General features: G+C 42.2%; 1 protein-coding gene across 1 annotated transcript in view; it reads left to right on the top strand.

The window, feature by feature from the left end:
• The window catches only part of TWSG1 (twisted gastrulation BMP signaling modulator 1), a 42,814-nt gene extending 39,818 nt beyond the window's left edge, over nucleotides 1–2,996 (top strand). The window contains exon 5 of the mRNA XM_073676707.1: nucleotides 2,530–2,996. Within this exon, the coding sequence (XP_073532808.1) occupies nucleotides 2,530–2,711 (182 nt within the window). The 3' untranslated portion in view covers nucleotides 2,712–2,996. The remainder of the gene's footprint in view (nucleotides 1–2,529) is intronic.
• The last annotated feature ends 9,942 nt before the right edge of the window (nucleotides 2,997–12,938 follow it).

Here is a 12,938-nt window from a genome sequence, read left to right as displayed (position 1 = left end):
CCTCTATGCACATCCTAGGAGACACATACCATCCCTCGCATATGATCCCTCTCACTGCCTCAGAGCTTATATTGGGATTTTTCCTCTTTCACACAACCTATTGAGGTGAAAAACTTTGTTTCTTCATTGGACCTCTTGAAGTAGCCCTACAATACAATATGGTCATTTGCCCAAAAAGTCTGTGCATCTCTAAAATAATGTGTATGGGGGGCTTCTCGTGAAAAACGATTGTTGAAAACAGCAGCTTACTCTCCTTTCCTCACTGAAAAAGCATGCTCACTCGGCTTAACTGAGCATTCATTTCTATGCATTCATGTATATGTTGGGAGGGATGGAAGCTGTTTTTCTGATTTATGATATAATAGGACACTCTATGACCGTTATGAGTTTGAGGTGAGCCATAAAGAGGTGCAAATAGTCTTCAACAATATCTCTATTCTGCTGGAAGGATTGTTAAGTCTTTCCCGAGGATTATAAACTATAAAGCTGTGTTTTCTTTGAAAATCTGGTGTTTACTGTATGACTAATGGTCAGTATGTTCCATTTAATTTCTCCCTACCAAACCTGACCTCCTTGAGCTTGGCAGTACAGATGTGTGTTCAAGATGTCCTTATATAACCCAGAGTCTAAATCTGATCTATGACTCCAGAGGTGATGTAGTTAAAGGATAAACATCTCAAAAGTGTCGGAAGAGAACTTCCTAAAAATTGGTTGGCAAAAGTGGAAAGACAAACATGTCTTGGTTCTAGAAACGGTTATAATCGTATGTCTGTACGTCCACTATTGGTTTCCTTATTGTCTAAATAAACTTGCACACAAGCCCAGAATGTTGGAAGTGTTTTAGCCACCCACAGTATTTAGGGGCTGCCAAGTGTCTCTCCTTGGCAATGGTCATATTTTCCAGCGGTAAAGTCACTATTATGTTTAATTACTGAGGATTTTTGGTTTCTTGTGTTTTGCTGCCAAGTTACCACACGCCCTATTTTTCATATGTATGCAGTTTGCAAAGAGTATGCTGCTTTCATATGGGTGAAATGTTAAAGAAGAATCATTGGTGGTACCAAATGTTAGTATATTGTAAATGTGTGATTTTTAAATAACGGAAATGACCACGAACAACATTTACCCACAGAAAAGGTGATAAATATATCATTGGGGACCTCACCACGGTACTGTGGTGGTCAATTTTGCCCCTAATCTATCTAATCTTCCATTGATTTTCTCATATGGTTTTGATGGCTGCCATCGCATTTTGGAGTGTTTTAGGCTATGCTAGCACCTTTTTTTTTTGAAGAGTGTTGTGGAACAAAACCTCTCCAAAGCATACTTGAAAACTCCATCAATAACTAACCCAATTTGCTGTTATGAGGAGATTTTTTTTTTTCCTTGAGGAAGTTTTAAAAATGCCTGGTAGAAAGGAAAAAACTGCATGTTACTTGTTTGAAGTCTATCCTGAAGGAAACCTCTTCAAAGTGGGCATTGTCTAATAAAACTCTTCAAAAATGCTCCAGGGGAAAAAAAAACTCTTCCAAAAATCCTACCCCACCAAAAAAAGAAGGCTTCCTGAAATGGTTTCTGAAAAACATGTAATTTTTTAATGCCTGAAAAAAAAAACTCTACATAGCCTTAGTTTTGCATTAACTAGAGGGTTTCAGGTTGGAATGGCCAATGAATCAGGCCTGTGAGTTACATCCGTAGGCTAACTGAATATGACTAAACCTGATGTAAAGCTCTAGGAACCAATGATTTTACTGCTGTACAAAAAATCTCAAGTGTTAGAAATGGCAAATTGGACATGGGCCCAGGAGCTTCACATTTGGACTAACACTGCATTGAAGAGGGCTACAAAGCCAGATATGGCTGAATTCACGTTAAAGGGGTTTTCCCATGAATGAAAGTTCAATTTAATCAATAGATCTTGGAATAATAATAACTTCCACAATTGGATGTGTTTAAATAAAATGTTCCTGTGCTGAGATAATCTTATAAATGTGCCCCTGCTGTGTGCTGTGTAATGGCTGTGTCTGACCGTGCAGGGACATGGTCTGATCATACCATATCTCCTGGGCAGAGGAGGAAGCAAAAGAGTATACAGACATTACAGCAGGGGATCACAGCTGATTCTTTCTGTGAGGAAAAACATTTCCCTGTCTGTTTTTTAAACAATGTTTTACTTCAAAGAAAAAATCTGCTACGATCCCCTGCTGTAATATCTGTATACCCTTTTTTTCCTCTCCCCTGCCCAGGAGATGTGGTATGATCAGACCATGTCCTGCACGGTCAGACACAGCCATTACACAGTACACAGCAGGGGCACATTTATAAGATTATCTCAGCGCAGGAACATTTTATCTAAATACATTCAATTGTGGAACTTATTATTATTCCAAACACTAATGATTAAACTGAACTTTTGTTCGTGGTAAAACCCTTTTAACTCTATTGCTTATATTCTTATTTGATTCTGTACTATTTTAATCAAAACGATTCAGTTTAATAATGTATTGTATTTCTGTATTTATTTTGCAGAGCACATGTGCACAGTGGTGTACTTTGACGACTGCATGTCTATCCATCAGTGTAAAGTTTCCTGTGAGTCTATGGGCGCATCGAAATACCGGTGGTTTCACAACGCGTGTTGTGAGTGTGTCGGTCCAGAGTGTATAGACTATGGCAGTAAGGCAGTGAAATGTATGAACTGCATGTTCTGAGGGCATTGTCCCCAGGCTCTTTACTGCCCACTGTATAAAACTGCATTCCTGCCACTAAATTGTATAATCTGTGCTGAACTACAGCAGTACATGACACTGTCCGCTTGAAGAAAATGGTAAAGAAGAAAATGTGTCACATAGAAAGGAGCATTCAAATTTTGGTAACGACATTTTTTTGTTTTTATACTCTAGATTTCTGTAAATGTTTTAGATTGCTGTGTACCATTTCAGATTGTATTTTTTATAAACCATGTAAAATTAAATTTTATTATATAATTTACCATATCATTACCATTTATAATGTCTTTACATTTGGGAGAGCAAAGTTTCTGTAACAGAAAAAAGGTTGGCTGTGATACAGATATTATGTCTTAAATGGCCATTCCCTCAAATAGTTTAAAGGCAAAGGCATTGTTTACTGGAAAAGTATATTATGTAATTTGTATATTTTTCTTGATCTTATTCCTCTAATTTTGGGATATTTTTTTATAATTTGTCGCACTTTTGGTCAATGCTTTGAAATGTTTCATAAATCAATTTTACTTACTTTTTTGCATCTTGTGTTTTGTTCCTTTTTATGATGTGTTAAAAGAGGTCTATTTTAGTAACCAGGAAGTCTTTAAAATGTACTACTTCACACACCGGAAATGCTAATAATATAACAATTGTAGCAAAGCCAGGTAGGCTATGGCTAAATCCTAGCTCTACAGATTCCGATTACACTGTGTGCAGAATTATTAGGCAAATGCGTATTTTGATCACATGATACTTTTTATACATGGTGTCCTACTCCAAGCTGCATAGGCTTGAGAGCCAACTACCAATTAAGCTAATCTGGTGATGTGCATCTCTGTAATGAGGAGGGGTGTTGACTAGTGACATCAACACCCTATATAAGGTGTGCTTAATTATTAGGCAACTTTCTTTCCTTTGGTAAAATGGGTCAGAAGAGAGATTTGAAAAGTCCAAAATTGTGAGATGTCTTGCAGAGGGATGCAGCAGTCTTGAAATTTCCAAACTTTTGAAGCGTGATCACCGAACAATCAAGCGTTTCATGGCAAATAGCCAACAGGGTCGCAAGAAGCGTGTTGGCCAAAGAAGGCGCAAAATAACTGCCCATGAATTGAGGAAAATCAAGCGTGAAGCTGCCAAGATGCCATTCGAAACCAGTTTTGCCATATTTCAGAGCTGCAACGTTACTGGAGTATCAAAAAGCACAAGGTGTGCGATACTCAGGGACATGGCCAAGGTAAGGAAGGCTGAAAACAAGAAACATAAGATAAAACGTCAAGAATGGGCCAAGAAATATCTTAAGACTGATTTTTCAAAGGTTTTATGGACTGATGAAATGAGAGTGACTCTTGATGGGCCAGAGGCTGGATCAGTGAAGGGGAGAGAGCTCCACTCCGACTCAGACACCAGCAAGGTGGAGGTGGGGTACTGGTATGGGCTGGTATCATCAAAGATGAACTTGTGGCACCTTTTCGGGTTGAGGATGGAGTGAAGCTCAACTCCCAGACCTACTGCCAGTTTCTGGAAGACAACTTCTTCAAGCAGTGGTACAGGAAGAAGTCGGTATCGTTCAAGAAAAACATGATTTTCATGCAGGACAATGTTTCATCACATGCATCCAACTACTCCACAGCGTGGCTGGCCAGTAAAGGTCTAAAAGAAGAAAAAATAATGACATGCACCCCTTGTTCACCTGATCTGAACCCCATAGAGAACCTGTGGTCCATCATAAAATGTGAGATCTACAGGGAGGGAAAACAGTACACCTCTCGAAACAGTGTCTGGGAGGCTGTGGTGGCTGCTGCATGCAATGTTGATCAAAAACAGATGAAGCAACTGACAGAATCTATGGATGGAAGGCTGTTGAGTGTCATCATAAAGAAAGGTGGCTATATTCATCACTAATTTTTTGGGTTTTTGTTTTTGCATGTCAGAAATGTTTATTTCTAAAGTTTGTGCACTTATATTGGTTTACCTGGTGAAAATAAACAAGTGAGATGGGATTATATTTGGTTTTTATTAAGTTGCCTAATAATTCTGCACAGTAATAGTTACCTGCACAAACCGATCCTCCTAAGATAGCCAAATCTAAAAAAAACCACTCCAACTTCCAAAAATATTAAGCTTGGATATTTATGAGTCTTTTGGGTTCATTGAGAACATAGTTGTTGATCAATAATAAAAATAATCCTCTAAAATACAACTTGCCTAAATTCTGCACACAGCGTAGATCACTTGGCTAGCCCTGCACATAACCAGGCTAGCTGTTCTCCTGGAGCAGACCTGCGCAAACTGTGGCCTGCAGGCAACATCCAGCCCTCCGGCTGTTCCAGTCTGGCCTGCTTACTGAGACAGTTGAACGGCTGAAACAATGGCCCACAGACTGCCCTCCCCCGCCCTCCATCTATCCGCTGCCCGGTGTCACTGCTATCTGCATCCTCAGATGTGAATACATTGGTGAAGGACGGGGCTGCCAACTCCATCTTCCACCAATCGGCCTGTGAGACAACAGATGCGATGACGTAATTTCATCAAACTCTGTGCACAGGAGCAGAGCACTGGGAGAAAGGTGAGTAAGTGATGGTGTGTTTTTCTTTTTTTATGTGTATGGGATATTTGTATTTATATTGGAGGCTATGTGGGATGGGGGCTGTGTGTGTGTGTGTGTGGGGGGGGCTCAAGCAGTGTATCGGGAGCTGTGTGGGGGGCTCACGCGGTATATGTTCAACCTGTTACACCTGATGCAAAAAATGGCTGCAGCCTGAGACCTGTGCTCCAGCACGGATGGTTGAAAGAGTGGTAATGGACCGATTTTTATCCACTCACTCCCAAAATCCCCAGGAGATCAGCAGAATGCAGAAAACCTAGTAAGCCTGGTAGAAAGAAATTGTCAATGAAGAGCTCCCTGAGCAATCAAGGGAGGGCAAGTTCACATTTCTGGGAGAGCCAAAAGAGGGGCCCGAGGCCATGTATGAGGTGCACACAGCCAGGAGGGGTCCGAGCCGGGTTCAAATGTTACATCTTGTACCGTTATCTGTTGGAGGTGTTGACTTCTGGGTCTTATATCAGCCATTTGTCCCTTGACCTCAGAGCTGATGGACTGCAGCGTTGGCCGGCGCTACTCCTACTTCACCTACCCTGCCTGTAGTGCTGTTCCTCATTCTGGCAAGGGGCCTCAGGAATGCCAGATGACAGTGAACAGTGTACAAGTGATGGGACTTATGGGCTAAAGCTGTAGCACCCAGTAGTCCACTATGTCACCACGAGTTGGCTATGGTAACAAAGGCACATGATGTAAACTGAATTTGAATGGCTAGAAAAGAGGATGAGGAAGCATCCCCTGAAGCCAATATCCCTGACCTGGAAGAGTCCCAGGACAACTGATGGTCATTTTCCACAAGGAGCCAAGCATAAAGATTTGTTGTGTCTTGGGAATAAAGTGAAGGGACTGGTAAAATAGCACATTCTCAAGGCTCAGGATGAAAAATCCAGGGTGTATAATCGGTCAGCTGGAGTGAGACCATTTAAGTCTGGGGATCAGGTACTTGTGTTAGTGCCCACAGGGGAGAGCAAGTTCCTTACTCAGTGGCAGGGGCCCTATATGGTGGTGGAAAATATGGTATTAGTCAACTATAAGTACACAGACCAGGGAAAAGGAAGGCCTTTCCCATGTATTATGGCAACCTACTAAAACCCTGGAGGGGTACGGACCCACTCGAAACCCTTTGCTTGTTGACCTGGTCAGGAGCCAACCTGGCAGGTATCAGTGGCAGAAGCTTTGCCACTTTCCCAAAATCGGCACGGCTGAAAATCTGTACTGAAAAATAGGGGCCGGTTTTTGGAGGTACTTGGTTACCCTCGTGTTATCAAGAATGAGCCTCACATTTGGGTCAATTTAAAGCCCTGTAAGCTCTGTGTGTGTTGGCAGATGGTGCCCAGCATTTGGCTTTGGGCAGAGGTGGGGGGTGTATGTAGGTAAGCCAGGTAGGCTAGGGTTAAATCCTAGCTCTACAGGTTCTGATTAAATCACCTGGCTAGCGCTGCATAAAACTAGGCTAGCTGTTCTCCTAAGTCAGCTCAGGGAAGCTGACCAGACTGGATGTGTCTTGGAGCTCAAGAGAGACAGGCCAGAATCCCTCTCTGAAAAGAGTCTACACAGGCCGTGTGCAGAAAACCACAAGAATCAGTGTTTGGTATGGACAATAGCTGTTTTGTTATACACCGCTGAGCTAGCCCCAGCTCGGTCAGAGTAGACAGGGTCTGTTCTGTTTAGTTTGCGCCTGGACAAGGCCAGGGATTTATGTTTGAGTTTGTTTTGGTGCTGTGGAACCTGAGGAAACCAATAAAAACTGTACATTTGGACCAAATCTGCATTGTCTGTGTGAACGCTACCTTCGGGCACCTTCATTTTATTTTAGATTTAACCTCTTTCTAAAAGACAGAAATATCTTGTATTTTTCTTTTAGCAGTACCATATAAAAGTTTTATGCAGGACACGTTTTAGTTTTTAATAGCACCGTTTTATTTACCATATAATATACTGTAAAATTAGAAATGAGGGCTGTCACCAGAAAAAGCACTATTAATTTGCAGATATGGGGTTAATCTGCAGGTTAATAGCGTTATTAACCTGCCTGGCACTCGCACTTAGTCCGAACGCTGCAAGGAGAAAATTAACTTTAATCCCCCAGGCAGCATTCGGGTTCCAGTCACGGGGGTGCAGGCGTGGGTTCTGAATCCGCTCTTAGTGTACACAGCAGCAGCTGTAACCATGCCTCAGGCACTGACTGACACTGACTCTGCATTGGGGCCAGCTGTCAGTCAGTGCCAAGGATGTGGTTACAACTGCCGCTCTATATACTCAGAGTGGTGACTGAACCCGTGTCGGCGCCGCCCCCATGACTGAAACTGGAACGCTGCGAAGGGGAATAAAGTTAATTTTCTCCCTGCAGTGTTTGTCTAAGTGCAGGCGCCAGGTAAGTTGGTAAACTGCATGTTAATAGCGTTTTTTCTGGTGACAGGTTCCCTTTAAAAATAAATAAAAATAAGCTATTGTTTCTTTGAATTTTGTTTTTAAAGGGACTCTGTCAGCACAGAATGACCAAACGATAAGGAATAGTATAGTTTTGGAAGGAGCGTAATTTTGCTGCGTCCAAAACACTGCGTTCTACATTGCAAGCACAGTGGATGGAATTTATAGATATCCCATTCCCACTGTGCTTCTTTAACGCTGCGTAAACTCGCCCACGGTGCGGGTTTGCGAGCCGCAGCATGTCAATTTCTGTAGCTTCTCCGCTGCGTATTTTCCACATTAGAATGTCATTACATGCAGTAAATCCGCATGTACCTAAACTCAAGTGCAGTAATTAGAATGCAGTGTTTTGGACGCAGCGATAATAAGCTGTGTCCAAAACGCTACTATTCCTGATTGTGGGCACGTAGCCTTAGTCCCACTGCTTGGTGCTTCACAGCGGGGGCAATTATTTAAATACACCTTCCCATCGGCTTGTTTTCCCTCAATCTCCACTCTTCTTCTTCTTTGACAGCTCTGGCTTCATAGACCCAGATAAAGGTGGAGATAGATGGGGAAAACAAGCAGGTGGGAAGGTGTATATAAATGATTGTCATCGACATGATGCATCAAACAACATCACATTGCAGGGAGGAGTGGGGCTGATGGGATGACAGAAGATGCTGCGGTTAGACAGAAGTGGGGGTTGAACTACCATGATTGGCCTTAGCTCCAGTGGGCAGTAAAAGATGGGAGTCATCTGTACAATATGAAGGAGGCTCCTGCTTCATACACTTACACTTTTTAAGTAACACACAGGTACATTGCATTGTTTTGTAGGATTTAGGCTATGTGCACACAATGCGGATTTGGTGCATTTTTTTGTGCGTTTTTTTCTGTGTGGACATGCAGCAGAAACGCATTGCATATCTTATCCCATGACTTCCTATGACATTTTGCAAGTTCTGTGCACATGGTCAGGATTTTTTCTGTACGGATTTTAGGTGTGGAAAAAAATGCAGCATGGCCAATTCTTGTGCGTTTCTGCGGATTTGCCTATACAATGCATTGGAAAAAGGCATGGCAAATCCAAAAGTAAAAACGCGTCAAAAACGAGTGTAAAATCCGCATGCGTTTTTTTTTTCTGCCAAGAACATGCGGAAATGCTCCGGAAAATTTCTGCTTCATTTCTGCATCGTGGGCACGTAGCAAAAAAGTGGATCTGTTATCCGATGAAGGGCCCCTGCACCAGCACACACATGTGTGGGCACAGGTTGGGGACCCCTCCTTTAGAGCTTGGAAGCAGTGCTGTGAAGGTGTCTGGATCACTGGATCCAGCAAGCTTCAGTCACCCTTTCCCTTCTCTCATACTGCGGAGGCAAAACTGCCTTTGCTTGTAGTATAGGAGAGTGCACAAGTTGGACCGGCGGTGTGACCATGCCACTGGTCTTCAGTACCGCTCTGCATTCACCCATCCCCCTTCTAGCAAGCTGGAAGCTGAGAGGAAGGGAACTTTCAGTTGTTTCACTGCTACAGGTAATTGCGGACTGGTATTTGGACAAATCCTATGATTTCATGTTAATGTTGTATTATTGTATTTTTCATCTTTGATATCACGTCTTACAGTCCAGTCATTCTGCTCATGTGGGGATCAGTTTACACCATATTTGTTTTTCACTGCTTGGCTGCTTTTTTCTTGTGGGTCTGCTTTGTCTGTTTTTAAAAGGATATATTTGTAGGAAGGAAACTGACGTAGAATGCTTTCCTCTTTAAGAATCTTTGTGTATATTGGTTTATTTAGAAGCTCTCCAGGAGTACACTATTTCATACTACTATCTTCTCTTTACAAAGATGATACGCCATAATTTTATAATGTTTATAATATAGGCTAAAATCCTTACAAACAGACTCAAAACAGTTACCCTACTCCTAGTCCAAAGTGGATTCATGCCCAACAAAACGACTCTTTATACCTCCTCGTATAGACTCTCTTGGGAGAACCTTTTAGAAGAGTTTTTCTGTACAAGTCTTTTAAAAGTTTCCTCAAAAGTTCATTAAACAAACCAGTCAACCTATACACAGATGACATGATAATATAATTTGTCGGACCCGGGTCTCCATCTCCAATTAGGGCCCTTGCAGATAATGATGAATTCTACAGCCGCTCAGGCCTAAAGATTTACCCCACTAAAGGCCCCGTTACACTTAGCGACGCTGCAACGATCCCGACAACGATACGACCTGTCAGGGATCGTTGCTGCGTCACTATATGGTCGCTGGTGAGCTGTCAAACAGGCAGGCTCACCAACGATCAGGGGAGCAGCGACATCGTGGAAAGAATCTTTCCACGATGTCCTGGTTACGAGCCTGCTGAAGCAGGAGCAGGCTGGTAACTATGGTAAACATCGGGTTACTAGGGGCACACGCGCACCTAGTAACCCGCTGTTTATCATGGTTACCACTCTGCTACAGTGAGCGGGAGGTTACCGCTCACTTTAGCAGGCTCGTAACCATGATAAACAGCGGGTTACTAAGTGCACATGTGCCCCTAGTAACCTGCTGTTTATCATGGTTACCAGCCTGATCGCTGCTCCCGCTGGTCACACACAGCGATGTTTGCTGACCAGCGGGAGGGCAACGACCAAAAAAAGGTCCAGGACACTTTGCAGCGATCAGCGACCTCACAGCAGGGGCCTGATCGCTGCAAAGTGTCACACATAGCGACATCGCTGGTGAGGTCGCTGTTGCGTCACCAAAACCGTGACACAGCAGCGATCTCGCTATGTGAGACGGGGGCTTAAGTCTCATATTTTTTGCTTAGAGATATATTTGCTAAAACCTAGAAACAATCAGAACGCTATTAAAATAGAAGTGAGCAGATACATCCCAGATTAATATGTTTTCATTATTGCCCCTCTAATTGTTCATGTTCAGTTGAAATGTATAGTCTGGGCTCATTTGCCAACATCTATGCTTGGTTGTGTTCACATCTTTAAAATTATAGTATTACTAAAATCTTATGTGACACTCAGCATTCCCCATATATTTATTTAAGCACATATTCCAAAATAATATAATTGTCATCTTTTGTATGTCATATGGGTCAGGTCAAGCTTGTGTGGAAAACCTTTCAATACAGTTGAGATTATGAAGGATGTGCCTGACTTGCGCATGTATTATGTGGCAAAAAAAAATTGGAACCACTTACACCAAAGAGGTGATATAGAAGACGAATATGCACAGACCCTGATTACTAGGAGAGAAGGCGCAGATCACAGGACTATGGTTTTTCCAAAGTACACAAATCCAATGCCGCTGGTTCAGACAAACCACACTTTACACCAAGCACAGCAAGTATGATGTATCACAGTGATATGATTCACCTGTACTCTATAAATTCACATCCCTATGGTTTATGCTATGTTCACATGTCCAGTAGTCACCCATTGGCAAAACAAGTTGTGCAATGCCCCCACTGCTCCCCACACAGTATGATGCCTCAATAGTTTCTCCACAAGTGCCAACTGACAATAAACAACAACAAAAAAATCTACTCACATAGCACTGCTCTTGTATGTATTGAGTGTGTGTGTGTGAACGGAGTCTCTTTACAACAGGTGCGATCTAGTGACATCATAACTGCTGCGTTAAGACTGATATGCATAGGCTGAATGGTGGAAGAGGGAGCCAACAAATCCCTGCTCCACCATTATGTTCAATTATATCTGCCTTCCTAGGATTCAGATACCATAGAAAGTGAAACGCCAGATAGGGGCGCCATCACGCACTGTTTCTGGCCCTTTGGCTATTCCTTTCCGTCCCGGGTCTGTTCTGTACAGATCTTTAAAGGGAGTCTTCCAGCCCAAACTGACAGTATAAACTAAACACATAGCCTTGTATGTGCTATAGCGCCTTACAAAACTTGCACTTAGTGGCCCTAATTGCTGCCTCTGTTCTGCCGAAACTGAAGTTTAACCAAATATGTAAATTAGAATGCTCAGTGCACCTTTGATGTGGCCAAGAAGTTCAGTGCACCACTCTACCCACTAGTTTTGGTTCCACCTTCCTCAATGGTTGCTTACACTTTCTCTGCAAACAGTGCCCGCACCAGTCAAGCCAGCGCGGTCAATCACCATTGAGGGAGGCAGGATCAATATGTTTTTGAGTTTGTAAAAAAGAAAACCATTCACAAAAAAGTCACAAAATTTGCAATTTTCATCTTTTGAAACTATATGTCCTTACACCACTTAACCCTCCGTCAGGGGCAATATGTTTCATAATGAGTTTAGGGGCATTGCGCCTGTCAGGCACAGGCTAGAAAATTGGCTATATTTTCCTTTTTTTAAAATTTCAATGCTCTAAAAGTGATCAGTTACCTTAATAGGAATGTAATAAATGAGAATACACGTAATCAGGTGCCAAAAAAAGTTTACTAACCAGAAAAGTAATATGTTTCAAAGTGCACACATTTTGCTACTTGCAAAAAAAAAACCGACAGTTTTCTTCAAAAACTATTAGTAAACCTAAAATTTAGATAAGCAAAATAAATTATAAGGTTGCTGAAATAGTACTGTACTCAAAATCAGTCACTATCAGATGTTAGCGGTTCACCTGTAAAAGTACACTTGCAGAGCAATGAGCATGATTTGCAGATCATTTCTGCATGAGACAGGCAAATAGCATTTTTGCAATTTTTACATGCATAATTTGAGAGTCTCCTGAGTCCTGTTTCTACAGTGCAGGTGTTGCATCTCTGTCTTTTGGGTGGCGGGGGAGCTGGTGATTCTTCGCGTTCATGTTCTGTGCGAAATTTTCTCAGCCGCATTTGCATGCTAGAGGGTATTCCAATTGTTTTCACACTTCTTCTGCGAAGCTCTGCAATGACCAGTTCATGAGCCAATGTTTTTAGATAGAGTCTTCTACGCTGTGATCCCAGCTGGTTTCCTATGTAAATAACTTGAGAATTTATTCCTGCCACATTTAGCATAGTGAAAAAATTACCATTGGCCAGCGCCTGACATTTCTGCACACGCTGAAAGTAGCACACATCTGATCTGAAGTGTCTACACCACCCTTGGTTTCGTTGTAAAGCGTTATCATTTCCGGCTTATTTTGTGCTTCAGACCGAGGATCGATCGCATCATCATAATGAAGCGAGGATACAAGAATAACATTTTTGTTCTTGCGTGGGACATAGGACACTA

Source organism: Phyllobates terribilis, unplaced genomic scaffold (genome assembly GCF_046119375.1).
Source record: "Phyllobates terribilis strain yellow unplaced genomic scaffold, ASM4611937v1 Scaffold_4__5_contigs__length_816908805, whole genome shotgun sequence".
In the NCBI taxonomy this organism is placed as follows: domain Eukaryota; kingdom Metazoa; phylum Chordata; class Amphibia; order Anura; family Dendrobatidae; genus Phyllobates; species Phyllobates terribilis.
This window is presented reverse-complemented; position numbering and strand designations above follow the sequence as displayed.